Below are 27,629 nucleotides of genomic sequence, written 5' to 3'. Positions count from 1 at the left end.
AAAAGCCTCACCAATTGAATATAACCTCCAACCCATGATTAAAGTAGATAGTTAATAATTAAATAAAATTTAATAAAAAAATTGATTAAAGTAGATTAATAAAAAAATGATGATTCCATAAAATTTTGACAATAATTAATATTAAATAAATTTAATAAAAAATTTCCCTCTAAAAATTATAGGACATTTATTTCTTCATGCCAAGGATGAAAATTTCCAACTCTACATGAAAATCTAAAAGCTAAAGTTGGGTGCTCCTCTTTTCAAAATAAAATTCCAAACTAGGTATCCTTAACAATTTTTTCATATTCTCATACTACTCTTTCCATAATTACAGGTCTTAAAACTCCTTGCATGGGACCGCTTTCTAAGTAATATATTACAGAGGCTGTCATAGCAGAAGAGCAGATTAAATAGTCTAAGAAAAGATGGGAATGGCGAGCTTTGCTATTTCGAGAGCCACTACTTTCGCCCGTTTGCCTCCTGCGCTGTGCTTCAATTGCAGGTGTTTTGTCTCATATTTTCATTTACAAAACTTATATTCATGATGGAAGGAATATGGAATTTTAAAAAAATGAAGAAGCGTTGTGCTGTAATATTTCTCTATGCAGCAGGGTCAGGGGATTAGTTTTGAAGGCCCCCAAGTCCAAGGTTTTTGTAAATGCCACTTACAACGATTCTTCATTTCAACCGCTTGACTATGGGGCAACAAATACAGCGCGCTCCTCTCTTGTTAATCAGCCGGGTAAGTTTCATATTTCTTTCCTCCAGTCCACGAGAGGGCTTCTGCTTTTACTTTATTTTCACCTTGCATTGTATGATTTGTCTCAGTGTTTTCCGGTTACCCACTTTCAACACTAGAATGTCTGGTACGGATTTTCAATCCAGGAAAGCTTCGTGTTTTGACGGGTTTCAACAAGAGAGGATTTTCAATGTTGTTTTTCTTATATATATCACATCAAGTTTGTTTCCATTTATGCTATGTAACAAGGGTTGGGTTATTTTAAGACACCGAATTCATGGTTATTTCTACTAGCGTTTTACGATAATTAGTGGACTGCGAAAGTACTATTATTTTCATATAGTGATGCAGAGGGAATTTGGGGAACTTTAGAATAAACTTTGGTGTTATACTAGTGTTTATGTTGCTCTTTCTTTGAAATTCGGTGGCTTTTTCAGGAAAAACATAAAAATGCTGAAAATGTCAAGCGGGTTGGGGAATGCTCTGGTTTCTCTTTACTATACTTAGTTACAATTTTTTAGATAAAGCTGCTTATTCTGCAGCCGAACTGAGTAACTTTGATGGGATCACCTGCACGGCCAGCTCCTTCCAGGGGACCCGCCATAAGTTGTGTGAGCTATGCCCTTGGATTTTGTTGTCTGATATGATGGTATTTACTTGTGGGGTGGACTTGAGCTTAGATGCTATGACTGAAAATTATCTCTTTCGTTTGAGATCGAGCCTGACCTTGTCTCATGGCGAGTATACCACACCCTACAGTGATGTGGCAATCTATCCAGTTTCAATACTTGTGATGTCTCCAGGGAAGCTGAACCTGCAGCTTTGTTTTGGAAGCCACTTTTACTTTTATCACTTGAGTTCATCCCAGAGGATACCGGGTTTTTTATAATGAATTTTAGTTGTAAAACAAATTTAATTGAAAAATATTTTATGATAGGCAAAAAAATTAAAAATCAAATAAAGGGAGCCTACAGTTAAAGCTTGAAAATCAGCATGATGTAGCAACGAAAAATTCTTAAAATACCAATTCATCAAGCAAGAATTTTGAGAGATAAGCATAATTAAAATAATAGAAAAATTTCAATACTTCTGCCACAGTGTTATAGAGAATTAGTTTGCAGGCATACGTCCATACCCTTTTCCCCTTTAATCCAAATATCCGTATTTATGAGTGTTGTTGTGTAGCTAGGTCGGATCCCTTCTAGGGCCGACCTAGTGCACAAAATGTCAAGTGGCCTGTCGGCCTTGACATTTAGAAATCTCAGTTGTGATATCCGATTAAGGGCAGGCCCTAAATAGGGTGAATTGATTAATATATATCTTGTAAATTGTAAATAGGTCAAGACCTATTCGATGTAACTTGTAAATAAAGTATTCAAATTATTGTGACTTGGCGCCAAAATGAATAAGGCCGACCAAGGTTTGTAGTGGGCTTGAACTCATATATAAGTAAGATCATTTGAGGATCAAAAATACTATCAACCAAGCGAATGCTCCTACTTCTGCTGTGCGAACTTCCGAAACAGCGAATTAATCATCTAAGGCAGCAAACTATTCAGTGAATCATCTTCTAACTGGGCGTAGTTATTCTCAGGCCTGCCGAATCTGCTCTTAAGTCTACCAAGCCTGCTCCTAGGGTGCCGAACCTGATTCAAGGTTGCTGAATTTGCTCCAGACCTGAAGACATTCATCCTAGGGCATGCAAATATCACCATATGGTCTGAAATCTGAATTCTGGGCAAGTTGATCAAGTCTAATCTGAGTTGTGAATCAGATAAGTTACTTGTATGCCCTAGAGGGGCTATGTTGTAATTTGCTGTTATATTTAACCTAATTGGATCTGAGATTTCTTGTTGGGTTTTTCACCTCTAAGAGGGAGGTTTTTCCCAGGATAGCATTGTGTTATGTGTTGCATTTATTTATTTATTTATTTTCTTTCAGTCTGATTACTAAAATTAACATGGTATCAGAGCTTGGTTAGTAATACTTGTAATCAGATTTAACAGGCATATTCACTCTCAACCTATCTTGCTATTCCGATCAACATGACGTCCTACCTTAGAGTTGAAGATAGGTTGGAAGGTGCTGCCAACTTCACATCATGGAAGGTCAGAGTAAAGATGGCCTTGAATGACCTTGCTGAATATGTCAGTAAGGATGCTGCTGAGCCTATTAGTGAAGAAGAAAAGGAAGCTTGGAAATAGAAGGACTTCCAAGCACAAAGAGTGATGATTGACTCTGTCAAGGATCATATTGTGTCATCCATCTCCAAGAAGAAGACTGCTAGAGAGATGTTCAGCACCTTGGAGAAGATGTACAAAGTCAACAACACTAGCCGCATTCTTGCCTTGAGGAATCAACTCACTCACATCGGATTGGAGAAAGGGGAATTCATCACCTCCTACTTCATGAGGATGACTAATCTAAAGGATCAACTCTCAGCAGTTGAGAATGAAGTTGAGGACAACGATCTTACCTTGACTGCCCTAAATGGTCTTCCTCTAGCTTGGGAACCATTCATTCAAGGAATCAGGGCTACGATCAAGCTTCCCAAGTTTGAACGATTGAGGGGAGATTGCATCCAAGAAGAATCTCGGCTGGCCTGCCAAGGGAGCAATTAGAAGCTCTCATGGAGGAGATCATCACATGCTTGCAATCCAATCAGTCAAGAAGAAAGGCGGGAATTGGAAGAAAGACAACTTCAAAAGGAATGGAGATTTCAGACCTTCTGAAAGTCATGATTCAAGGAAAAAGCCAAGAGATCTCTCACGTATTCGTTGCTTCAGATGTGACAAGTTTGGTCACTATGCAAAGGAATGTCAAAATCAGCCTAAGCAAGGAGAAGCAAACCTGAATGAAGTTGCAGAACCAAAGGATCATGAAGACTTCCTCTTCATTTCTACCTTATCAAGCAATGTGCCGACTGACAGCAACACTTGGTTAATAGATAGTGGCGCATCTAGGCACATCACGGGATACCGGGAACACCTCTCAGATTTGATAGAGAAAGAGTCTAACCTTCATGTGGTAATTGGTGATGATGCTCGGTATTTGGTAAGAGGTTTCGGTAATACTTCTTTAATTTTAGATTTTGGCTTCTCTATACATCTTAGTGATATCTTATTTGTACCTGGAATTAATAGGAATCTTATCTCCATTTCTAGATTAGAAGGTAAGGGTTATCAAGTAGCATTTTTTGAGGGTAGAGTACTTGCATGGCATAAGAAAGCTAGTTTTAAATCTGCTTGTATCATTGGTAATAGATATGATAGTTTATATAAGCTTTCAAATCATCTAGTTCAAGTCCTCATTCATGAGGCTTCTGAGTCCAGCGAACCATGGCACAAAAGGCTTGGTCATCTACACTTCCAAGCACTTCCCTCACTTGAGAAGATGGTCAAAGGTATGCCTAAACTTAGTCACCTTCATGATGATACTTGCAAAGGCCGTGCTTTAGGTAAGAAGACTAAAAGTCCATTTCATAAAAGTGAAAGTAGAGCTAAAGAAAGTTAGCACTTGTTCATTCTGATTTATGTGGACCTATGTCTATTGCTTCACCTAGTGGATTCTTATATTATGTAATCTTCATAGATGATTTCTCTAGAAAGACTTGGATTTACTTTCTGAAAACTAAAGAATCTGATGAAGTATTAAGTAGGTTCAAAGAATTTAAGGCTTTAGTTGAAAATCTATCTAGAAAAAGAATAAAAGTGTTAAGATCTGATAATGGAGCTGAATACACCTCAGGTAGTTTTCATGACTTTTGTGTAGAGACGAGAATTAAGAGGGAGTTCTGTGTTCCCTAGAATCCTCAACAAAATGGGGTGGCTGAAAGGAAGAATAGATCCATTGTTGAAGCAACTAAAGCAATGATTCATGATCAGGATCTGCAAACCTTCTTGTGGGCTGAGGCATCTAAGACTGCAATATATATTCAGAATAGATGTCCTCATCGAGTGTTGAAGAACATAACTCCTGAAGAAGCCTTCAATGGAGTCAAACCTGACATCAATCACCTATGGATTTTTGGAAGTCTTGTCTATGTTCATGTGCCAAAGGAAAAGAGAACTAAGCTAGAGCCATCTGGGAAGAAAGGTATTCTTGTTGGATACAGTGAGTCTTCCAAAGCATTCTGAGTCTACATTCCAGGGCAAAGGTATATTAGGTAAGTAGAGATGTTACTTTTGAGGAAAATATTGCTTTTAAAAAATCTAAAGGTTCCCTTACTAATAATGATAAAGAAGTTAATGGTAATCAAGATACGGATGTTGATACTAACCTTGAGATTCAAAGGGAGTCTATTGAGCTTCTTGAACCTATTGAGCATGGTGATCCTTCTGAGCCTCTGGATCCAACTGATGGACCCAGAGATATTGCAGTTAGCAAGAAGAGACCACTTTGGGTTAGAAACACAATTCAAGAAGCTGAAAAGTTTGCAGCTCCCCAAGGAACATTTAGAGAAAGCAGGAGACCTCAGAAGTTCTCCAACTATGTTACAATGATGTGCAACATTATTGAGACCGAACCATCAAATGTAGAAGAAGCTATGAACCAACAAGCGTGGAAGTTAGCCATGGACGAAGAATATCAATCCATCATCAAGAATGATGTTTGGGATATTGTGCCTAGACCTAAAGGTAAGTCTATTGTATCCTCTAAATGGTTGTTTAAAATTAAACATACTGTTGATGGAAGTATTGAGAAATATAAAGCTAGATTTGTAACTCGCGATTTTTCTCAAAAGGAAGACATAGATTATGAGGAAACATTTGCTCTTGTTGCTAGATATACTTCTATTAGAATCATTATAGCTATTGTTGCAGCTAAGGGCTGGAAATTACATCAGATGGATGTAAATATTGCTTTTCTTAATGGTGTCTTTGAGAAAGAAGTCTATATTGAACAACTAGATGGATATGAGATTCATGATAGAGAATCTCACGTGTGCAGATTGAAGAAAGCTCTTTACGACCTCAAGTAGGCCCCTCGAGCTTGGTATGAAAGAATTGATAAGTATTTGGTTAGTTTAGGATTCTATAAGAATGATGTTGATTCTAACCTTTACTTTAAAGTATTTGATGGTGAAATGCTAATTCTGGTTTTATATGTGGATGATTTATTTCTAACTGGTGAAGATAGTTTTATCATTAGATGTAAGAAAGAATTAGCCACTGAATTTGAAATGAAGGATTTAGGCCTAATGATTATTTTCTAGGTTTAGAAGTATGGCAAAGATCTAATGAAATTATCCTTAGTCAAGGAAAATATACTATTGATATATTGAAAAGATTTGGAATGATGGATTGCATATCTATGTCTAATCCTATGGAAACTAACTTGAAGAAATTGATTTTATTTGCTGCTAAATCTGATTTTGCAGATCCATCGGAGTACAGGTAGTTGATTGGATCCTTGATGTATCTAGTTAACACTAGATCGGATATTTGTTATGCAATAAGTGCCCTCAGCCAGTTCATGAACAAACTGAAGCATGTTCATCTTGTTGCAGCCAAGCATATCTTGAGATATTTGCGAGACATAGTTGGCTACGGGCTGAAGTATCCAATCAACACTGTCATCACCTTGGAAGGCTACTTTGATTTTGATTGGGCAGCAAGTGTAACTGATAGGAAGAGCGTTTAAGGGATTTGCTTCAGTTTGGGTTCTGCCGTGATCTCCTGGGCCAGTAGGAAGCAATCCTCAGTTGCTTTGAGTACTGCAGAAGCTGAGTACATTGCGTCAAGTGTGGCGTCAAGAGAAGCAATATGGCTTCGCAAGTTTCTTGTTGGGTTGTTTGGACAACCTTGGGAACCCACAATCATTCATTGTGACAATCAGAGTTGTGGATGTCTGTTATTCCTGTGTTTCATGATAGGTCAAAACACCTGGAAACTCATTACCACTATGTTCGTGATATGGTATAGAGAGGTGCCATTCAACTGAAATATGTCAGCACTGATGAGCAGATTGTAGATGTTCTCACCAAGCCTCTTGCTCTAGTGAAGTTTGAGTACTTCAGAGAGAGACTTGGAGTTGTTGAGAACACAGCTTTGGCTGAGAGCGAGTCTCGGTCCCGGTGATGCACTAAGTTGCATCTTCCACCCTCTGCGGGCAATGCAAGATGGAGTCACCCTCTGTGGGCAATGCAAGGTGACATTGAATCCTTCTCAGGGAGAAGGTTGAGGGGAAAAACCTCTTCCACCCTCTGCAAGTAGGCATGGTGGATCCACCCTCTGCGTGTAGGTATGGTGGATTTCATGGAAAAAATTCTATGATGTGCTTGTTCACCTTCTGGGAGTGGTGAACGTCATGTTGAGATGATAATAAGCACTTATGTCTTTCATCCATGGGAGTAGCCATGTTGGTAGTCACTATGTGACTTGGTCATTCAGAAGGAATCCTCCCTAGCTAAGAGGGAGTGTTGTTGTGTAGCTAGGTTGGATCCCTTTTAGGGCCGACCTAGTGCACAAAATGTCAAGTGGCCCGTCGGCCTTGACATTTAGAAATCTCAGTTGTAATATCTGATTAAGGGCAGGCCTTAAATAGGGCAAATTGATTAATATATAACTTGTAAATTGTAAATAGGTCAAGACCTATTCGATGTAACTTGTAAATAAAGTATTCAAATTATTGTGACTTGGCGCCAAAATGAATAAGGCCGACCAAGGTTTGTAGTGGGCTTGAACTCATATATAAGTAAGATCATTTGAGGATCAAAAATACAATCAACCAAGCGAATACTCCTACTTCTGCTGTGTGACTTCCTAAACAGCGAATTAATCATCCAAGGCAGCGAACTATTCAGTGAATCATCTTCTAACTGGGCGAACTTATTCTCAGGCCTGCCGAATCTGCTCTTAAGTCTACCAAGCCTGCTCCTAGGGTGCTGAACCTGATTCAAGGTTGCTGAATCTGCTCCAGACCTGAAGACATTCATCCTAGGGCATGCAAAAATCTCCATATGGTTTGAAATCTGAATTCTGGGCAAGTTGATCAAGTCTAATCTGAGTTGTGAATCAGATAAGTTACTTGTATGCCCTAGAGGGGCTATGTTGCAATTTGCTATTATATTTAACCTAATTGGATCTGAGATTTCTTGCTGGGTTTTTCACCTCTAAGAGGGAGGTTTTTCCCAGGATAGCATTGTGATATGTGTTGCATTTATTTTCTTTGTTATTTTCTTTCAGTCTGATTACAAAAATTAACAATGAGAACTGTCCAGCTTCTTGTCAAGTCAAACTTATCTACTGTCTAGTCAAGGAGCCTACTTCTGGCGGTGGGATTGATTTAAAAACACTAGCTACATACTATACAGAGCTTGAGAGGGGTCATCTTTGATTGCTCTAATGTAAATAGAAACTTGTTGGTCTTCTCCCTACACGTACAAATATTTTTTTGACTTGGACTAGCATGGGGCTAGCTAAAATGGGACTCTCAGCCTGCTTGCTCAGTAGCGAAGTTCATTTCTGCATGCTCTGCCAACTGCCAACCACTGGCATCTGCTTAGACAAAAATTTCGAGATTTTGTTTTTGTTAAACATATCTTTTTTCCAAATCAAATATTTAACCAGCAAGCCTCTCCACTACCTCTTCACTAGAAGATGACACCTCCAAAAGTTATCTTCTGCCATCCTATTTTCCCCAGCCTCATCTAATTTTCACACGTGCAGAATCTCTACGAATCCCATCTCCCCCTCTTCAGCCTCAGGGGCAATCTTGTTGGGATCCGTGTGAATTATAGTGTAAATGACATCTAATATATTTCCTGGATTGATCATCTCTGATGCTGAGGATTTCTGTAATCATCAGATTCAATCCAAGAGCATGATTATTTCTCCACAAACTGTTAAAACTTAAATATCTTCATTTAGGGTGATTCTGGTAATGGAATTCACGAGAGTCATCTGTACTCCAAGAGTTCAATCAAATGTGTCACTTTCATTACGTGTAGTTGTTAAAAATCAGAAAGTCCTCTAGATGATAGAACCATTTGGTGGAGTCAGGTTTTTAGTAATTGTTTGATGCTGCCAAAGATATTTTCAACAACTTTATTTTAGGGGTGTCTATTTCCTTCTATTATTCACGATTCTTCTCTAAACATAGATTCCGACTGATAATTGTGGGGAGACTTGGTCATATTTGTATTGGTTGGCACTTTATATTGCATTTCCATGATCGAAACAAATGCTGCAATTTTTTTGGAAGATAAAAGACGATCTAGAGTGTTTTAAAGACATTTTTTGGACCAAAACGCATAAGGCGAATGAACATTCCACGTGATTTCATAATTTAATAAAGTTTCCTTAAATTTGGAGCTACTGAAGCCTAGTTGAATTTGTCTAAAAGTTTAAGCCTATGTTGAGTTTGCATACTGACAATATATATGTAAATGATTTATTTCTTTATATTTCTTACACAGAGGACACCTCGAGGGGCTTGGGGTAACCCTTACTTGTACTGAATTAGGTATGATGGGTAATCATCCATATGTACTCCTCTCATGATAGCTACCTTATTATGTTCTTTGATGGTGCATTTTCTGGACTTAGAACACATTTCTATCAATTTATCTGGGGCTTTAGAGAAATGAAACAACAAAAGTTTTTCATCCAGACATTATAAGTTGCTAGAGGACATGGCATGGCAAGGATGTACTAGAGTTGAGGATGCTTGCCACTTGCCTCCTTTCATAGGTTTTTAGCTTGTTACTTCATCTAGTCAATCAAGACTAATGGTCTTATCTTTTGATGGTTTGAGAATTTGGTGGCTGTACAGAGGGCCCTATGATGTAAGAATTGAGAATTTTGTAATGTCCCCATTTTGAAATACAATTTAATGGTAAATGATAATAATAAAATTAAAATTAAAATATAAAAGAATATAATTAAATTTTAATTAAGTTAATGAATGGTCAAAGACATGAAATGAAAAGTTGCGACTCCCTCAAACATGAGATATAAAAGGGAGAAGAGAACCTCATTTGAGGGGCATAGTTTGGGAATCAGAGGTGCAGATCTAATTTAAATAAAAGTGCAGATCTGATTGTGAAAGGTTGTGTCCCTTTCAAAGGGGCAGAAATAATTAAGAGTTGCACTGTTTTAAAGGGTGCTGATGGTGAAAGGGTGTGTCTCTTGCCAAAGGACAGACATGATGAAGAGGTGTGACCCCTCCCTGACATTGAGAGATATAAAGGAAAGGAATCAAAGCATCCAGTGAGATCACCATCGATCAGATCAGATCAGATCAGAGCTGTTATTAAGTTACAGGCAGTAACATCTTTGTTCTTGGTTGGGGATGTGCTTAATATGTATGCTTAATATATGAAGCCTGATAATGTTCTTATGCAGAATTCAGTAGTAATATTAATATAGACTGCAATATGTATGACAGTCATACTTAATTTCATATATATCCATAACACATGAATCAGTTGGAGAGAAATAGACTGCGCCTAGAATTACATCAATGTCACAGGCGAATCAGACTTAAAGACACAGACCTTCAGAAAGCCACACCATAACCGACTGATTGCTTATAACAGCATCTGGGTATGATTACCAGTGAATTCCTTATGCAGATAGAAAACACATACAAATAGATTAATATGCACAAATATACAGAAGTTTGATCTACACTCTGATCTGAATGAAAAAAGAATCAAAAGGGAGAATACTTTAGCAGAATGGAAAACAATAAAGGGACTGGCAAACTATTTTCCCTTTAAGAAGATAAAGGCACTCTCTCTCTAACCCTCCCCTATCAATTGAGAATAGTAATCTAGGGCAAGATTTAGGGCAATCCCAAAAGGGGACATAACAAAATTCCTAAATATCACCATACTCCATTTGCATGATGGGATGCTGATCATGAAGATGCCCACAGAAATGTTGAGGGGCACATGAGAGATTGGTTGGGGTTCTATTGGATGTGTCTGCCCTCTCATATTAGCAATGACTCAAATGTAGACTCGAATTTTGATTTAAGTAAAGATGAGGCTGAGGCATAGCAGAAACACATCTATTTGTTGACAATTTGTCATTTTGTAGTTGTAGCCTTCTGGCCTTTTCATTTTGTTGTATTTTCACATTGATAATGAAAACTCAAATGATTAGACATTGAAATGTTGTGACTTTTTATGTTGACTTGAGTGAATTCTTAATTGACCTCTAATATTTCATAATACGGTTATATAATGAATATGGTGAATGCCTCATCATATGAATATGAATGTCCCCACTTTGAAATATAATTGAATAATAAATAATAATAATAAAATTAAAATACAAAAAATAAAAATAAAAATAAAATAAAAATATAATTAAATTTGATTAAAGTTAATGAATGGTCAAAAGGCATGAAATGTTAAGTTGTGACTCCCCCAAATATGTAGGTATAAAAGGGAGAAGAAAACTCATTTGAAGGGGGGATAATTTGGGGAATCAGAAGTGCAGATCTGATTTAAATAAAAAGTGCAGATCTGATTGTGAAAGGTTGTGTCCCTTTCAAAGGGCAGAAATAATGAAGAGTTGGACTCTTTCAAAGGGTGGTAATAGTGGGAAGGGTGTGTCTCTTGCCAAAGGGCATACATGATGAAGAGGTGTGACCTCTCCCTCACATTGAGAGATATAAATTATGAAGGAAAGGAATCAAAAGCATCCAGCGACAACACCATTGATCAGATCAGATCAGAACTGTTATTAAGTTACAGGCAGTAACATCCTTGTTCTTGGTGGTATGCATGGAGATGTGCTTAATATGCATGCTTAATATATGAAGCCTGATAATGTTCTTATGCAGAATTTAACAGTAATATTAATGTAGACTGCAATATGTATGACAGTCGTACTTAATTTCATATACATTCATAGTACATGAAAGACCGATATATTAAACAGTCTAGTCCTTGATCTTCCGCTAATGCCTACATAGGGATAGGGGGTTTTTGTAGGGAGAGGCGGAGTAATTCTGTCACAAGATGGGTAAGTCCCAAGATGGGGTAAGGACATATATTTCTGAAGCCTTGAGGGAGAGTCTGGACATGGCAGGAACAGGCGTTCCTGAAACCTTGAGGGAGCCTACTTGTAGACAGTTTCCAAGCACCCTAGCATAATAATTCCACCATCCTCTGTCAGGGTTAGGGAAGAATTGAGGGCAAACCCTTAAAATAATTAGTATTAATTGTATTATGAGGAATTAGATGTTTTCTAATCTCAATGAATTAATTTAAGAGATGATGATGTTTAATAATTATTGGGAAACAGGTAGCCTTCCGGTAGGGGGGACATTACAGAATAATTAAAATTGCCTATATTTTAAAATTTTCCCTATTTTTAAATTTTTATCCCTATCCCATAAACTTGGTGGAACATAGATCTGATTCTTTGACAGCATATCTGTTCAATTTATACTGCCAATGAATCTGTGGGTTTATGTCTAGATTATAATGGACATCCTTTCTTGACAGTTTGTTGATGGCAGTTATCATTTGATATTTTACTTGTTCTTTTAGCTAGAAAAACTCTTTTGCAGTGCTTGATTGGATCTTGATCAAGGTGATTTTTTTGGCTAGATTAATGGGGGATTCTAGTGGTGAAAGCCTGGAAGATGGAGAGGGCATAGATAGGAAGCTGGAGGGGCCTAGAGTTATTCCTTATTGACAAAATTATAAGTTAAATAGGAAAACAATTGCCTTGTGGGCTTCCATGAGGGAGATCTCACACACCAAAGTAGTGCCCCATTTGGTGGTGAGTCAGTGAAATGAAAACCAGATTACCTTTACCTATTGGGCCTCAACTTTTGAGAAACAAGAAAACCATCCATTACAAGCAAGAATATAATCCTTAATAAAAGACTACAGGCCATTACCATCCAGTTGAAAGCAAAGGAAACCTACAGTTATTATTACTATCAGTATCAGCCAAAAGGGCTCATAGTTAACCAGCAAGGATAAAATTGAGCTGCAATACATCGCCAATAACCTCAACCAAGCAAATAGGACCATTGTAAAACAAGAGGGATATTACCACATTACTCAAGCTAGTAATAATACATTAATTCCATCCACCTTCAGTTGCTTGTCATTAGCAGGCATTTTTTTGAGTTCTTTAGCATCCACGAATAATATCATCTCTGCACAAGAAGATTTTGTCTGAGCTTTCCACCATGCTGCTACCTTCTTTGGGCAAGGAGTAAAGATGTCTGTCTATGCCGAAGAACATTCATCCTTGCTAGCAGCAAAATTATTACGATCCAGGAGCTCTAACTGGTGTAAAAGGTGCACCGCATCATCCATTGTATGTTGTCACTCTCCTAATTCTGCTTTCAACTCTGTAACCCTAGCCTTCAAAAGGTCAATTATATTACTAGCAAACAGCAACAATTATATGGCAAGATCCTGGCAGAAAAATCTTGCTGTAGAAATCGAAGGCAGAGGGGTTCTTGAATCTGTGATTGAGATGGTGTTCAAAGAGCTCCCGAAGAGCCTCTTTTGTCTGTGACTCATCCAAAACAGCTTCCCCAAGAATGGTGAACACAAACCTATGAATAAGAATCTTGAAATAGAAATGCCTGACGTTATTGCATACAGGCCCACACAATTTATTTTCAAGAGGGAACAAACTAACAGGGGATATTGCAGCAAAGACCTCTACTTTATACATAGTAGAAAGCGCACACAACCACCAAATTTGTCATAATGTACACAAACGGGAGAAAGCAATTTTTTAAGCAAATGACCTTGTCTAGAATCATGATTTGATAGAGCTTCTTTACTTCACATGATACTTTATTAAGGTGGAAAATTTTTGTGCAAAGCAAGGTTAATGGTAATCTTAATAACGTAACAGAGTTTTGGACAAAATGTGCTCTTCAGAATCAAATGCAGGCTTGATGTTCTCTTACATAAGATCAATACTAAGAATGCCTGTGACTTTGGGGTATTATATGCTATAGCTTCAATGGCAGCCTCTATCTTGATATGTTGCTCTTAATGACAACATTTATCATTTTTATGTGCAAAGTTGTGGTTACTGTTATCTTCATCCAACATTTTTATTGAAATCCCTGTACCTTATTGTGTCTACCTGTTTTCAGTGGAAGACAAGTTTTTGTATGTGGTATATTTTATAGACCTCTCTGCTCTCAGAGGAACTTTGGGGGGTTTTATATGTTTTAGGGCTTGTGCATATGCCATTTATTAATTTTTTTTCACATAATAAAGATGTCGGTTTGGCATGATAAGTACTAGAGCTATTTTTGAATTTTCATCTCTAAAAAATGAAGAAATGTTAGATCACTTTTGTGAGAAAGGGCATAAACTTAATGATAAGGTTTACATTTCCTTTTGGTTTGAGGAAATTTGCATATGCTTATTTTATTTTAAAAATAAAATTATTTATCTTGAGTAAATGTACCTGCTTTAGCTAGCTATTAGTATTTGTATGGGAAGGTTTACACTTGAGTTTTAGGGATGGTTAGATGGGGCAATTCAGATCATTATTTGAAGTCTACATTTTATTACTCTTGTTTCTCAGGCCAGGATGGAAAAGTTTATGTCAGTCATGCATTCTTCAAGGGTAAAGCGGGTCTTATCTTGCAGCCCAAAGCACCTGAATTCAGTGCATTGGATGTAAGTATTATAACTTAGTTAAATTATTGGAAAAGGTGATTTTGCTCTGGAAATTCGGAGGCTGTAATGCATACTTGGTTTGTTATTTTGTTCTATTACTTTTTATTATTTCTAGTAATTGTTTAATTCATGCCCTTTTCCTTTTCTTTGTGTAAGACGGGAGGAATTAAGCTTTCAAAGGCAGGTGTTGTATTTATTGTCTTTGTTCCTGCTATTGGTACTCGTCAATATGATTGGAGTAAAAAGCAGGTATTTTATCCATTATCTGCCCATAGACAATTTTTCTCTATCATGCCTGAATGCTCCTGATTCCTTTCTGTTTTTAATTTCTCTAAAGATGAAACAAGTCGTCTAAATGATTTTGGTTGGACTTCATCATGAATTTGAGGAAATAGCCTTATGTCTGCTATAAGGTGTTTCTCTTTATCAATTATTACAAATTTAAGTATGTGGTCTGACATGTTTAATTTATCTCAAATTCTTAAAATGGATGATTGGTTTGAAGATTTTTTCTTCTCATTCTGGTTTTTTATGTCAGTGATTCACTGGGATTTTTACTTTCTGCAGGTATTTGCCTTATCAGTCGTTGAACTTGGAACACTGCTAAGTTTAGATTCAAATGAATCATGCGAATTCTTCCATGACCCTTCTATGGGGACAAGGTAAAACTTGAGGATTTTTGTGATTATTGATTAATAGTTCCTTGTCTGTAATTTTAAGGTATCATATTCTATGCTCTAATTTACAATTAGTAGTACTATGAACTTACATGGATGGGGGTTAAACTGAGAATGAATTGATTCATGGGAGGTGATTTATCAAAATCTCATTGCATAAAGCCGATGGAGAATTTGGTTTTCCATAAAATATTAAAAAACATGGAGGAGGGACAAATTGAGGAATTACGGCCTTTGAAAGAAATATATTTAGTTTGGTATACATTCATGTTTGTTTTGAGTCCGCCTACCCTTATGCTGTCTGTAGCTCCAATCATCTTATAGTCGTCAATGCATTTTTTTATGGTTTTTTTCCTATATACGATATGTCAATCATAATCCTGGTTGTTAAAATGATATTTCCTTTCCTAAATATGGTTTCATGAACTGAAATAAAAGAGAATAAAACCTGGCTTGTTTAAATGGATAGATTTTGCTAATTAATTTGGCTCAAATCCCACTTGCTTGCTCCATGGTATAGTTACATGGGCTTTTCTCAAAATACATGGGCTATTTTATGAGTTGTTTTGTTCCTTTTGTAGCAGGAACTAGCATTCTGGCCATGTTATTTGACGGTGTTTGTTACTATGATCTAATTGTGGTTCAGTTATTTTCTCCCCATATTATTATGATTTTTGGTCATCTTAGTCATTCTTATGTCTTTTTGCAGTGAAGAGGGGAAGGTAAGGAAAATTTTGAAGGTCAGTCCACTGCAAGATAGGGGAGGATACAGCTTCATCCTAAGTAAGTTCTTTTAGAATTCTTGTTAGAAATTGTTCTGTTAATGGTTGTTTCATATGCTAATATTCTGCACTGTAGAGGTCTGTGCACTTGGTTGCATTTTGATTGATTATAAGAAGAGTGCCTTTTAAAATGCAATTCTGTATATAGTGTTTTCTCTAGTGTAATTACTTTAAAAGGAGGTTTGCTTACTTTAAAATGAGGCATTTAATAGCCAAGGAGGTTTGCTTAACAAGTTTTTTTTTAAGCTTGTAATCTTCTAGTCAATAGCTCAAAACATGCTGGAAAGATTCATCATTATGCTGCATTCATTTTGTGTTATAATGAGAGGTCAAGATAATTATTCAAGGTTGGAATGCATAGGATTTCAGGCTCTCATGAAATATGAATCTTGGGGTAGCTAATTGCTAAGCATCTTCTATTTTTGGCTAGGAAGAAGCAACATAAAAGAATGGCATGAGATAATCAAAAGGTGACTTGTTAAAGGGAAATATATGAAAATGCACGCAAAGCAACGATTGATAGGTAAAACAGAGAAGACATTTGAATTGCCACTAGAGAATATCTTAATTAAACCATTTCATTTGACAAATTGTCAAATTTTTCTATCAGTATAAATGTTTAAGAGTTAAGTAGAATTAGGTGAATGTTTTCAATGAATGAGTGGGAGTGACAAGATATGTCATAAAAGTAGCTGTCTTGAGGGAATGATTGTGAATTGTTTTAGTTGTTTCATTCAGATGATGGTGAGGTAGGTAATCTCTGGTTCAGACTTCTTATCCTCACACTCGGCATAGAAGTTTTGCTATTCTCCACTTTTTTCATAGTCTAGATCGGAGATGTGGATAAAAATAAGGCACTATCTAATGTTTAGATGCATTCTTCTAACTACAATGTGTGTTAATCTACTTAGATAATCTAATTCTCTTTTCAAAGAGCAGTAAAGAAAATAAATTTAGATCTATGCTAAGTAATATAAAACAGGAGTTTCATGATTATGATGGAACTAAAAAGGAAATGGAATAGGGTTAGAGAAAGTGTGTCTGATATTGATGTTTGGAGCTGATGCGGTAGTGTCAGAAGTCTGGAAGGTACTAGAGGAGCAGCTGATAGATGTTCTGGAGGTTCACAGAGTTTTTGGAACTGTATCATATGGAGACGACCTCTTAGGTGTGGGAGTGACCCTTCAGGTGCACTAGTGACCCCTGGAGGTCTCAAGCCTCATAATAGTGACTCTCAGGCAGTAGTGCTCCTTGATTATGATGCTCGAGTTTCCCAGAGTTGCTCTCCAAAATTAGTGCACCTCTTTGGTGGCTGCATAACTGACTGATGTACCTGCAGTAATGATAAAAAGCTGGCAGAATTATGATTTTGAAGGGGAGGGAAAAAATGCTGTTAGGGTTAAGAGCTAGCTTTAGTCCATGCCCCTATTGGGCATGTTTCAGCCCAAAGTAAATGTAATAATCTCTGGTCTGTGATCCTATAGGGAGCAGGCATGTAGGGGTGATATCTTCCAATAGTTGTACTTGTGGCATTGTCTAAAAGGCTGCCATATTAGGAAAGTGTGTGTAGTACTTGTGTATAGAGGAGGAAGGGTGATGGAGAGGGCTTTAATAGAGTTTCAATGCGATTCTGCCATGGAATATGTGCAATATACTTGTTGCAAGTGGAAGGAGCTGAAAACTTAGTATGAGGATGCTAGAGGTAATTTAGAAGAATGCAAAGATACATTCCAAAGAACCAAAAGAGTGTTCCCAATGAGGAAAGAGACATTGAATAGGCAAATTGAAACAAGTGGACCATTAGAAAACATAGTAAGGTGAAGACTAGGGTGTGAGTATCTGCTGTCAGGGAATGAGACTCAAATTGGTAGAGGATCCCAGTGTAGGCACATCGGTGTCCAAAAGGACACAACAATGCAAACTGAGATGAATGAGGGACTGATGGTGGAAGAGATCCTAGTGGAGTGTTTTAGGTTCAGAAATATTCCACAGGAGTGCAAATTTTGGAGAGAAGTGTGATTTGATTCTAAGGAGGATCAGTTTTTGTTATGGATTTTTCCTACAAGATTTGGAGTATGAATCCCTTCCAATGGGATGTCACATTTATTACAAAAGCAGGGCACCTTAGGAGGGATCTCAACAATAATATTTATACAAGCAACCAATCAATTGCAAGAAAATTTAGGTTTGGAAACTAAAACAACAATTAGAGAAAGGAAAAAAATCCATCAAGGTAGGACATCTATATTGGTTCAGTAGGCATAATGAGAAATTGGTTGTATATTTTACCATGTTCCATTGAGTTTCCTGATGTGGAGACAGGGGAACTGGTCTCGTGGACAAGGGGTACTTGGGGCCTGTTGTTATATGGAGCCTAATCAGACTCGGAGGTTAAATTTTCCCTACTTCTATCGGTGCGGTTTTCCCCCATATATTCCGATGGGGGTTTGGGGGCAGCACCCCCAAGGTGGGGTCAAGGGGCAGCGCCCCTTGCACGCTCCCTATCGCGATATAGGGTGGGGTCGAGGGGCAGAGCCCTGCGAGGCCAAAAAGAGTTTTATTATTTTATAAAGGCGTTAGGTGTTATTTTTCTATTGGCTGACATGTTGTAACCCTAATTTTGTAACCAACACAAGTCTTGATAAAAGGCTAAGGTTTAGGGGTTTTTTGTAGAGAATTTTATAACATTTTGCAGCGGTATTGAGTTGCAAGGGATTGCTGGTTGTAATCGGTTTTGATTTACTGGATAATAATATTGGACTCTTTGTTTGGTGGATGTAGCCCAAGATTGGGTGAACCACGTTAAATATTGTCTCTTCGCTGTTACTATTTCTGTGTTTTCATTCCTGTGTTAATATTTATCTGCATATAATTGATATTTTCTGCATGCAATTCCTAACAGGGCCTAAGTTTGGGAACAATAGGGGTACAGCGGTGGGGGAGCAGTGCTGAAATACATAATACATATAGTACTTGAAAAGTTAGTTTTAAAAAAGATGTACAAGATTATTACTATATAAGCCTAAGGAATAGGTGAAGTTTAATTCAAAACACACTGCAGTGATTGCATTGAACCAGTAGTAATTTCTAAATTTTGATTGTGAGAATCAAAATAATAAAAATAGGCATTGGGATGAGAATTTTCAAAATTTCATAATCAGATTCATAATTACAATCAAGTTATCAACAATGGTCAAACTTTAATCTTAAAAAACAAAATAGTAAATACTAGATAGTAATCTGTAATACTAATGAGTAATGACTCATGACTCATGAGCCAATGGCTAATCGTCTATACTCAAGAATCTAATCATCCCCAAGCTCCTTGCCAATCTCCCCATCACTCGAACTGCTGGACCCCACATGCTCAAGCTCATTTATACCAATACCAACCAGCCCAATCTGTGTAGCATTATCATCAATCTGTGTTGGCTCTTCTTGTTTTACATCCCATCTGGCTGCTGTACTCTCCTTCTACGTAAGTGTGTTGCAGTCTATGAGACACAAGGCACTATGTACCGCCAAAAGCTTCTTTGCCCTCCTAGAAGTAAGCCTATTCCTCTTGAGGGAGTGGATGAAGCTGTAAGTAGACGAGCTCCTCTCAGCAACAGAAGAACTAGAAACCTGGGAGTTTGGGACAGCAAACGAATAGCTGGAGTAGTTGTCAAAGATCTAGGCCCATGCATAATCCACCACAACTTGGGGTTCTCTTGTGACATCAACTCTAGATCTATCTTGGCTGCCTCTGAATATTGTCATGCCCCGTCAAACACCTCCTCAAACCATTATTAAAGGACAGATATATTAAGTAAAACTAAAATTGATTAAATGGAAATTTGTCTTATTTATAAGACATCACAATTTTCCAGTCCCAGCTGGCAATCATCATTAATTTGTTTCTAATCTATAAAGCAGCGACTTCATGAAATACGGAGTGTTAAACCAGCAATCAAAGTGTAAACCTCTGATATATGATAGCAATTAATATCAAATTGAAGCGCTTGAGATTAAAGGTAGTGGTGATTACATATTCAAAATACAACGATGAAAGTTATGTACATCAACTAAGAAATAAAGCAAATGTAATTGTATATATAATTTGCTAAGCAGTGATAGAAAAGTAAGGATCTCGGATCATTACAGAAAGCAGATCGCTGCCTTTATAATATTAACATTAATACTCATCACCTGACGCCAAGATTAGGAAACCAATAGTGAACAAGGGGAATTAATCATTATTTAACTAAAAATTAATTGAGTGTAGTGAATGGTCAAAAGGCATTAAGACGAGGGACATGCCCTTTGAAAACAGTGACCATGGGAAGAGACATTCCTCTTCACTCTGTGGGGAGATATAAATGTTAAGATCAATCTCCAAGGGAAGGCAGAAAGGAATAATCATCGAATCAAATCAAAGGAACAATACAGGTAATCTACACATCAAGAAGAAGATCGATCATTACTGCCTGTGGCAACAGTTTGGTATGACATATGTCACTTATTGCTAAGTGACCATTTGCAATCATATGATATGGAACATTAAGAATAAAGAATAAATATCTATAATATGAGACACTATTTATAAATGTATATTAGGGAATATTGTCAATAATTTGCATTGGTAATAATAAAGAAATTATATTTATACTTAATTTCTTATGTATTCATAATTGTTGAAAGGCCAATATATTAAACGGTCTAGTACTTGGTCTTTCGCTAATGCCTTCGTGAGGATAGGTTGGTTTGTGTAGGGAGAGGCATTGTAATTCCTCACAAGACGGGTATGGACAAGTGTTCTGGAATCCTTGAGGGAGAAGTCCTAAGATGGGGTAAGGACCTGTGTTCTTGAAACCTTGAGGGAGCTTGCTTGTAAATTGGTTTCCAAGCGCCCTAGCACAGTAATCCCCCCATCCTCCGTTAGGGTGAGGGACGTAACAAGGATAAATCCTTAATATAATTGGTTATTGATTGTATTATGAAGAATTAGTTGTTCACTAATCTCAAACGCTTAATTTAAGGCATAATAATATTTAATGATATATGTTAATTATTGGTAAACTGGCAGCCTCCTAGTAGGGGACATTACAAATTTCCTCAAAGAGTGGCAAATTTTGTCCACTCAGTATGAATTTGGCTAGCCTCTATAGAATCATACATTTTGTCAATTGCCTTCATGAATTCATCCTTCACCTCAACATCCTCTATAGGTGTAATTCTGTTGGGCCTTTGCATGTACCACTTCGAATTTGATGCATAGGCAGCCATGTGTAAGGGAGTGTTGAGCTTCTCCCGTCTACGTTGAATGATCAATTGAATATGCGTAGTGTAGAATTGCATTGTGGGGTCCTCTCACACAACATTCTTGATTTGACCGAGTATAGAATCAATGCACTCATACACCTCTCTAAGGGAAAGTGAATTAGAATCCCCATATCTAATAACTTTGAAGATTGGAGTAATGATGGAGACAATACATTTGGCATCATCCCAAAAGACATCATTCCTCACCACCTCCTTCACCCTCAACCCTTGTTGTGTCTTTGACTTAGGACACGTTCCATTTTGCTATCATAACCATTAATTGCAATGCCTCTTGCAACTCAAGTATCCTCTCCAAGAGAACAAAGTATGATGCATATTGAGTCTCTACAAGTTTTAGGAATTCCTTCTTGGTGAAGGTCTTGAAGAGTGCATTGGAAGTGTGGTGGTTTCAGATAAACATCTACACATCTCTAGCATCACTGACAATTGTTTTGATCCAGCTGATTTTAACCATGTCCTTGAGTGCATTATTCATGGCATGCACACAACATGGAGCCCACCAAATATGTCTATAGGCTGCTTCAATCAACTTCCTTGCAACTCTGTACACATTGGCTGCATTTGTCACTACCTGCACCACATTTTGTGGCCCAACCTCCTCTATAGCATCCCTGAGGATTTGGAACTGAAAATGAGCACCCTTGCTATGCCCTAAACAATCCATAGCCATAAGGAAATAATGGTCTACGGTAGATGTAACCATGACGTTGATGAGTGGACGATACCCAATACCTGTCCACCCATCCATGATTATGTTGCAACCACTTGTGACCTAGGTTCTCTTCATCTTCTCCATCAAAATGTTAATCTTCTAATAGTTTTGATCAAAGATTGTTGTCCTCAATTTAGTTTCAATAGGTGGCACATATGATGGTCCTTCCCTTATTATCTTTGACACAACTTCCTTATAATAAGGTGAGCGGGCCACATGGAATGGAATGCCATTGGCAAAGGAGAATTTTCTAATGGCATCATCTACCTCATCTTTTTCTTGCACATTGAATAAATCTGCCAGTGGTTGTGAAGATGGACTAGTCATCTTACATTTTCCCTTAGGCTTTGCTGCCCCTCAATTGGATGGATTCGGTGGCCTTAGACTCTGCAAACTAGAAGTAGAAACTGCAGAAATCTGATTACCCGTACTTGTTTGTGGCAAAGTAGCAGATATAGGTACTTCATCTTCATTACAACCCCATAATTTTAATATTTTATACCTGTATTTCAAGTTCCCTTCCACCTTTTTGCATACATCTACACCTTTGCCTTGAACAAGAAGGAAGTGAGCATTAGTTCTAGTAATGCTGCCAAACCATTCAAGACTCTACACATGTGCACTTCGACTTTTTAGTGCCCCCAAATGTCCCAGGCTTTGCTGGTACCTTAGATGTATTAAGATTATATTTTCCTAAGTTAATAGTTAATTATTAATGCTCAATCGTATAATATATTGTAATTTTAGAATCTTTCTATTTTGTATATCTTTGTAATCTATTTATTGAGCGTTCTTGCTCATTGTTAATATAACATCAAATTTTTTAATTGGTATTAGAGCGGGAATTTAAAATTTTCTGGGGGTTTGTTTCCAGTAAAAAAAAATTTCGAAATTTTTTAGAGATTTCTGGAAATCGTTTTTATCTAAGCCGATTTTTTTTTAAGAATTATCGGGGTTTTTTTTTTAAGAATCACGGGTATTATTATTCCGCGTTCTGCTCTCTTCAAATTGCGGTCTTTGTGACTTCTGCACTTGCATGCGATTTATTCCCCTTCTTCCTGCGTGACAGTTGCATTTTTTGTTCGCGTTTTAAAAAAAAAAAAGGCGGTGAGGGGACTTTTCTTTCAGTGGCTTTGTGTTTCGTGGCGGCAATGCATTTTCACGACCTTGTGCTTGTCGCGACCTCCCACGCGACCCTTAGACGCGATTTTTCGTGTTTTGTGCTCCGCCCGACAAATTTCTTCTCTGCTTGGCGCGATTTTTTTCTAGAAAATTTTCGCATCCTTAAGTCATGCGACGATTTGTAGTTTGCGATTTTCTGATTTGGTGACATCTAGGGTTTTCGATCTATCATTTTTTGCGGTTTTCTGCTAGAATCGCCTTTGCATTCTGATATGATCTAGGGTTTGCCATTAATCTTCCGATTTTGGTCAAAATAAAATTTTAACCACAAATTCCTTTGTGGGTTTTTCAAGATCTCAATTGGGTTGTCGTCAGATTTTTCTGGGTGCATCGTTTTCTGTGCCTTGGTATTTGTGCCTGCAGATTTGCCTTGAAATTCATGCCAGATGTAACTTTTGACATTTGTACCTGCTTCTGCCTATGTTTCAGATTTATGTCCTTTCAGATTTTCTCATTTTTCGTGCATTGGGAAACGTGCAAGATGGCATCATTGACCAACTTGATGTTGGAAGGCAGCCGGCGATTTAATGGCAAGAATTATAACACCTAGAAGCAGCGCATGCTGACAATCTTCGAATATCGCCGCCTTGATGATCTTGTTTTGGGAAAAGAATCTTGTCCTTAAGTAGTCGGATCAGATCAGGACAAATTTGATGACCGCAATAGGGAAGTTGTTATGCTTCTCAAGCTCTTTGTCACAGATGACCAGTTACCTTAGATTCCTTCTGACAAGTCTGCCTCAGAAATTTGGAAGCATCTGAAGGAGTTGCATGAGACATCCGACAAAAGCCGAGTGTTCTTTAAGAACCAGTTGTTCTCCATCATGATGGATGAACGCATGTCCTTACAGGAGCATCTCACGAAGATTAAGGACATTCGAGATCAGCTCAAAGCTAATGGTCAGAAAATGGAGGAAGAGGATATGGTAGTCATAACCCTGAAGAGTCTACCAAAATCCTACGAGCACTTCATAGAGACTCTCAACATTACGTCTACGAATGTTGATTTGAAATTTCCAGAGTTGTGCACCAAACTTCTACAACAGGATCGTTGGAAACAACAGTTTGGTAGCGGTGCCACTTCATCCTCCTCAGAGCAAGCATTTGCAGCCAAACCCTTTCACAACGATAAAGGCAAATCTCAATCCTCCTAGTCATCTCAGCAGAAAGGCTCCAGTTAGTCACAGGAAGGTTCGAAGAAGAAGGTTCAATGCAGTTATTGTCAAAAATATGGTCATATGATTAAGGATTGTCGCAATTGGATAGCTTCTGAACAACGGAAGCAAGGGGTTTCTCAGCCTAAAGCCAATGTCGCTGAGCACACATTGCAGAAAGAGTCTGCCTTTTATGCCTTCATGGCTAAAAGACCTACAGACCATGTGAAATCTTCTGCTTGGTATATTGATTCTGGTGATTCTCGGCATTTCACTCATAGGCGTGATTGGTTTACAGAATTCACTCCCTATACTGATTTAGTCATATTTGGAGGAGGTGAAGAGTATACCATTGTTGGCAAGGGCAACGTTCAGATACAGTTTGGTGGGAGGAATCTCATATTCCTCAATGTATACTACGTTCTTGGCATGGAATTGAACCTTCTCTCTGTGAGTCAGATTATGCGACATTCTCCTCAGCTTGATGTCATCTTCAGTGCCCATAAATGTTCGATTGTTGATCGTGCGACATGCACTTCTATTGCTGTTGGTATTGAGGATCATGGTCTTTACAGGCTTGTGGATACAAGTGATTCTCTTGAGCATGCCTTCGCAGCAAAATCCTCCTTTATCACCTGTCTATGGCATCAACGATATGGTCACCCGAACATTCATTACCTTGCTCAGCTTGTTTGGGAAGATTTAGTACATGGCCTACCTGATATTCAAACTCAGAATCAGCGAGTTTGTGAAGCTTGTCAGGCTGGGAAGCAGCACAGGACACCATTCAAGGATGGTGACTCATGGCGAGCATCTAAGGTACTACAGTTGGTCCACGCTGATGTATGTGGTCCAATGAATACTCCTTTTGTTACTGGGTGCAGGGATTTCTTACTTTTTGTTTATGATTTCAGTCGTAAAATGTGGGTGTACTTTCTTAGACATAAATCAGAGGTGTTTCTTGTATTTTAGAAATTTAAGGCCTTAGTCGAAAAAGAGTCTAGTTGTTCTATAATTACTCTTAGGTTTGATAATGGGGGGGAGTTGTTAATTTTGTGGATCAGAATTAAAATTTATCTTCTCCTCTGTATTATCTATCACTGAATTGTTGTATAAATTTGATTGTCTTCTTTTATGTTGCAGGAGAGGAGGAGCATTTTTATTTCAATGTCCATTCTCACACATTTCATTTGGTATATGTAGTGGGTTGGGTACGGTCAAGCGATGCCTTGACCGGCCATGTCTTTTGGACATGGCCGATCAAGACATCACTTGATCGTGCCCCCTCACGATAATAAATGTTTGAATGAGAGACTTCATTTATCTCTCATTCAATCATTTATCTTACCGAGGTTATCATGCATTAACAGGAGTTTTGTTCTACTGCTTTCTCCACTTTCTGTGATACACATGGCATAAAACGTCAGTTAACCACACCCTACACCCCTCAACAAAACGTAGTTGTAGAACATCGCAACTGCACCATTACAGAAATGGCTAGGTCTATGTTGGAACACAAAAATGTTCCTAAGAAGTATTGGGCAGAAGCAGTGTTTACTGCAGTCTATCTCCTTAATAGGTCTCCCACTCATGCTGTTAAGGGGAAGACTCCTGAGGAAGCCTGGATTGGTCGCAAACTCTAAATCACTTATCTGAAAGTTTTTGGCTCTCTTGCATATGTTTGGATTCCAGATGCCAAGCGCTCTAAGTTGGATTCCAAGAGTCAGAAGCTTATGTTTACAAGGTACAGTGACAGCCATAAGGCCTACCGACTGACTGATGTAGACACTGATCGTCTTATCTTCAGTCGTGATGTTGTCTTTGATGAGGATCAAGGACCATTTCAACTTTCCTCGTCGGAGTAGAATTCTGAGGATTAGCCTTTGAAGGCTTTTGTTTTGGGTGTCCGTCTTCCATTTGGTTCAGCTGATGGGAGGGATGATGCAAATTTTGTATTTGATGATGCACTACCTTAATTTCCTTTAGATGATGCTAATCTTCCACCTCCAGTTCCAGTTATTCCTCCTTCATCTGATGTTGGCACTTCTACTCTCCGGCCTAAGTGGTGGGCTAAGACCGTTAGTGATCTTCGTCCTGATGAGCTCATTGAGGGTAGATCTTCTAGAAATAAGGGCAAGCAGCAAAATACAGTTAACTTTGCTCTCATGGCCAACATTCATAGTATTTATGAGCCCCAGACCTATACAGAGGCTAAAGGGATTCCAAAGTGGGAATTGGCAATGGACGCAGAATACCAGAGCCTTCTGAAGAACAACACCTGGGTTCTCTTTGATCTTCCTCCAGGGAAGAAGCCCATTAGCTGCAAATGGGTGTATAAGGTCAAATATCATGCAGACGGTAGTCTAGATAAATACAAGGCCAGATTAGTTGCTTGAGGATTCACACAGCGGGAGGGCATTGACTATGAGGAGACTTTTGCTCCTACTGCCAAGATGAGTACCATTCGTCTTCTTTTTGCTATTGCAGCTTCAGTTTGGATGGAAAGTCCATCCGATGGATGTTAAGAGTGCCTTCCTCAACGGTGAGTTGTAGGAAGAAGTCTACATGACGCAACCGCTTGGTTTCAAGGTTGCCGACAAAGAACATCAAGTATGTAGACTCGTTAAAGCACTCTATGGACTCAAACAGGCCCCTCGAGCGTGGTACATTAAGATTGATCAGTACTTGGTTGCTCATGGTTTTCAGCGTTGTCCGTCTGACATTAATCTGTATATCAAACACTCTGGTGATGATATTCTCTTTCTTGTTGTCTATGTGGATGACTTGATCATTACTGACAGTTTAGCACATTTGATTGCAAAAATCAAACAGGATCTATGCAAGGATTTTGATATGACAGATTTGGGGCTTCTCCATTATTTTTTAGGTGTTGAGGTTTGTTATACTGATAGTAGCATTTTTATTTCTTAGTCTAAGTATGCCAGGAACTTGCTTGATAGGTTTCGTATGCAGGATTGCAAACCTGCTTCCACACTTATGGAGACAAGACTGAAGTTGTCAGCCAAGTCTAATTCTCCTCTTGTAGATGAAACACAATTCAGACAAATAGTGGGCAGTCTTATCTATCTTACTGCTACTAGACCTGATCTCAGTTTTGCAGTGAGCTACATTTCATGCTTCATGACAGCTCCCAAGGTTGATCATTGGGTAGCAACGAAGCGTGTGCTGCGTTATGTGAAGGGCACCTCTAATTATGGACACCTTTACGCTAGGAGTCACGATCCTAGACTCAGTGGGTTCATAGATTCAGATTGGGCAGTTTCGGTTGATGACAGGAAGTGAACCTCTATTTGGTGCAGTCACATGGACTAGTAAAAAGCAGCAGGCAGTGGCTCTCTCCTCAACAGAAGCAGAGTATCGAGGAGCAGTTAAGGTAGCATGTGAGGCAGTTTGGCTTTGCCGGATGCTTCT

General features: G+C 38.1%; 1 protein-coding gene across 3 annotated transcripts in view; it reads left to right on the top strand.

The window, feature by feature from the left end:
* Window positions 1–273: 273 nt before the first annotated feature.
* The window catches only part of LOC131067365 (single-stranded DNA-binding protein WHY1, chloroplastic), a 46,115-nt gene continuing 18,759 nt past the window's right edge, over window positions 274–27,629 (top strand). Inside the window, exons 1-6 of one of the 3 annotated variants that reach the window (XM_058002331.2) lie at window positions 274–505; window positions 615–745; window positions 14,275–14,369; window positions 14,526–14,618; window positions 14,937–15,031; window positions 15,756–15,829. In XM_058002331.2, coding sequence (XP_057858314.2) covers window positions 429–505; window positions 615–745; window positions 14,275–14,369; window positions 14,526–14,618; window positions 14,937–15,031; window positions 15,756–15,829 — 565 coding nt within the window. In that variant the 5' untranslated portion in view covers window positions 274–428. Of the gene's footprint in view, window positions 506–611; window positions 746–14,274; window positions 14,370–14,525; window positions 14,619–14,936; window positions 15,032–15,755; window positions 15,830–27,629 lie in introns of all 3 variants that reach the window. The other 2 variants (XM_058002332.2, XM_058002330.2) reach the window with 2 other exon arrangements.

This window comes from Cryptomeria japonica, chromosome 6, assembly GCF_030272615.1.
Source record: "Cryptomeria japonica chromosome 6, Sugi_1.0, whole genome shotgun sequence".
NCBI classification, from domain to species: Eukaryota; Viridiplantae; Streptophyta; class Pinopsida; order Cupressales; family Cupressaceae; genus Cryptomeria; species Cryptomeria japonica.
The sequence above is the reverse complement of the archived record's forward strand: the minus strand, read 5'-3'. Positions and strand labels throughout refer to the sequence as shown.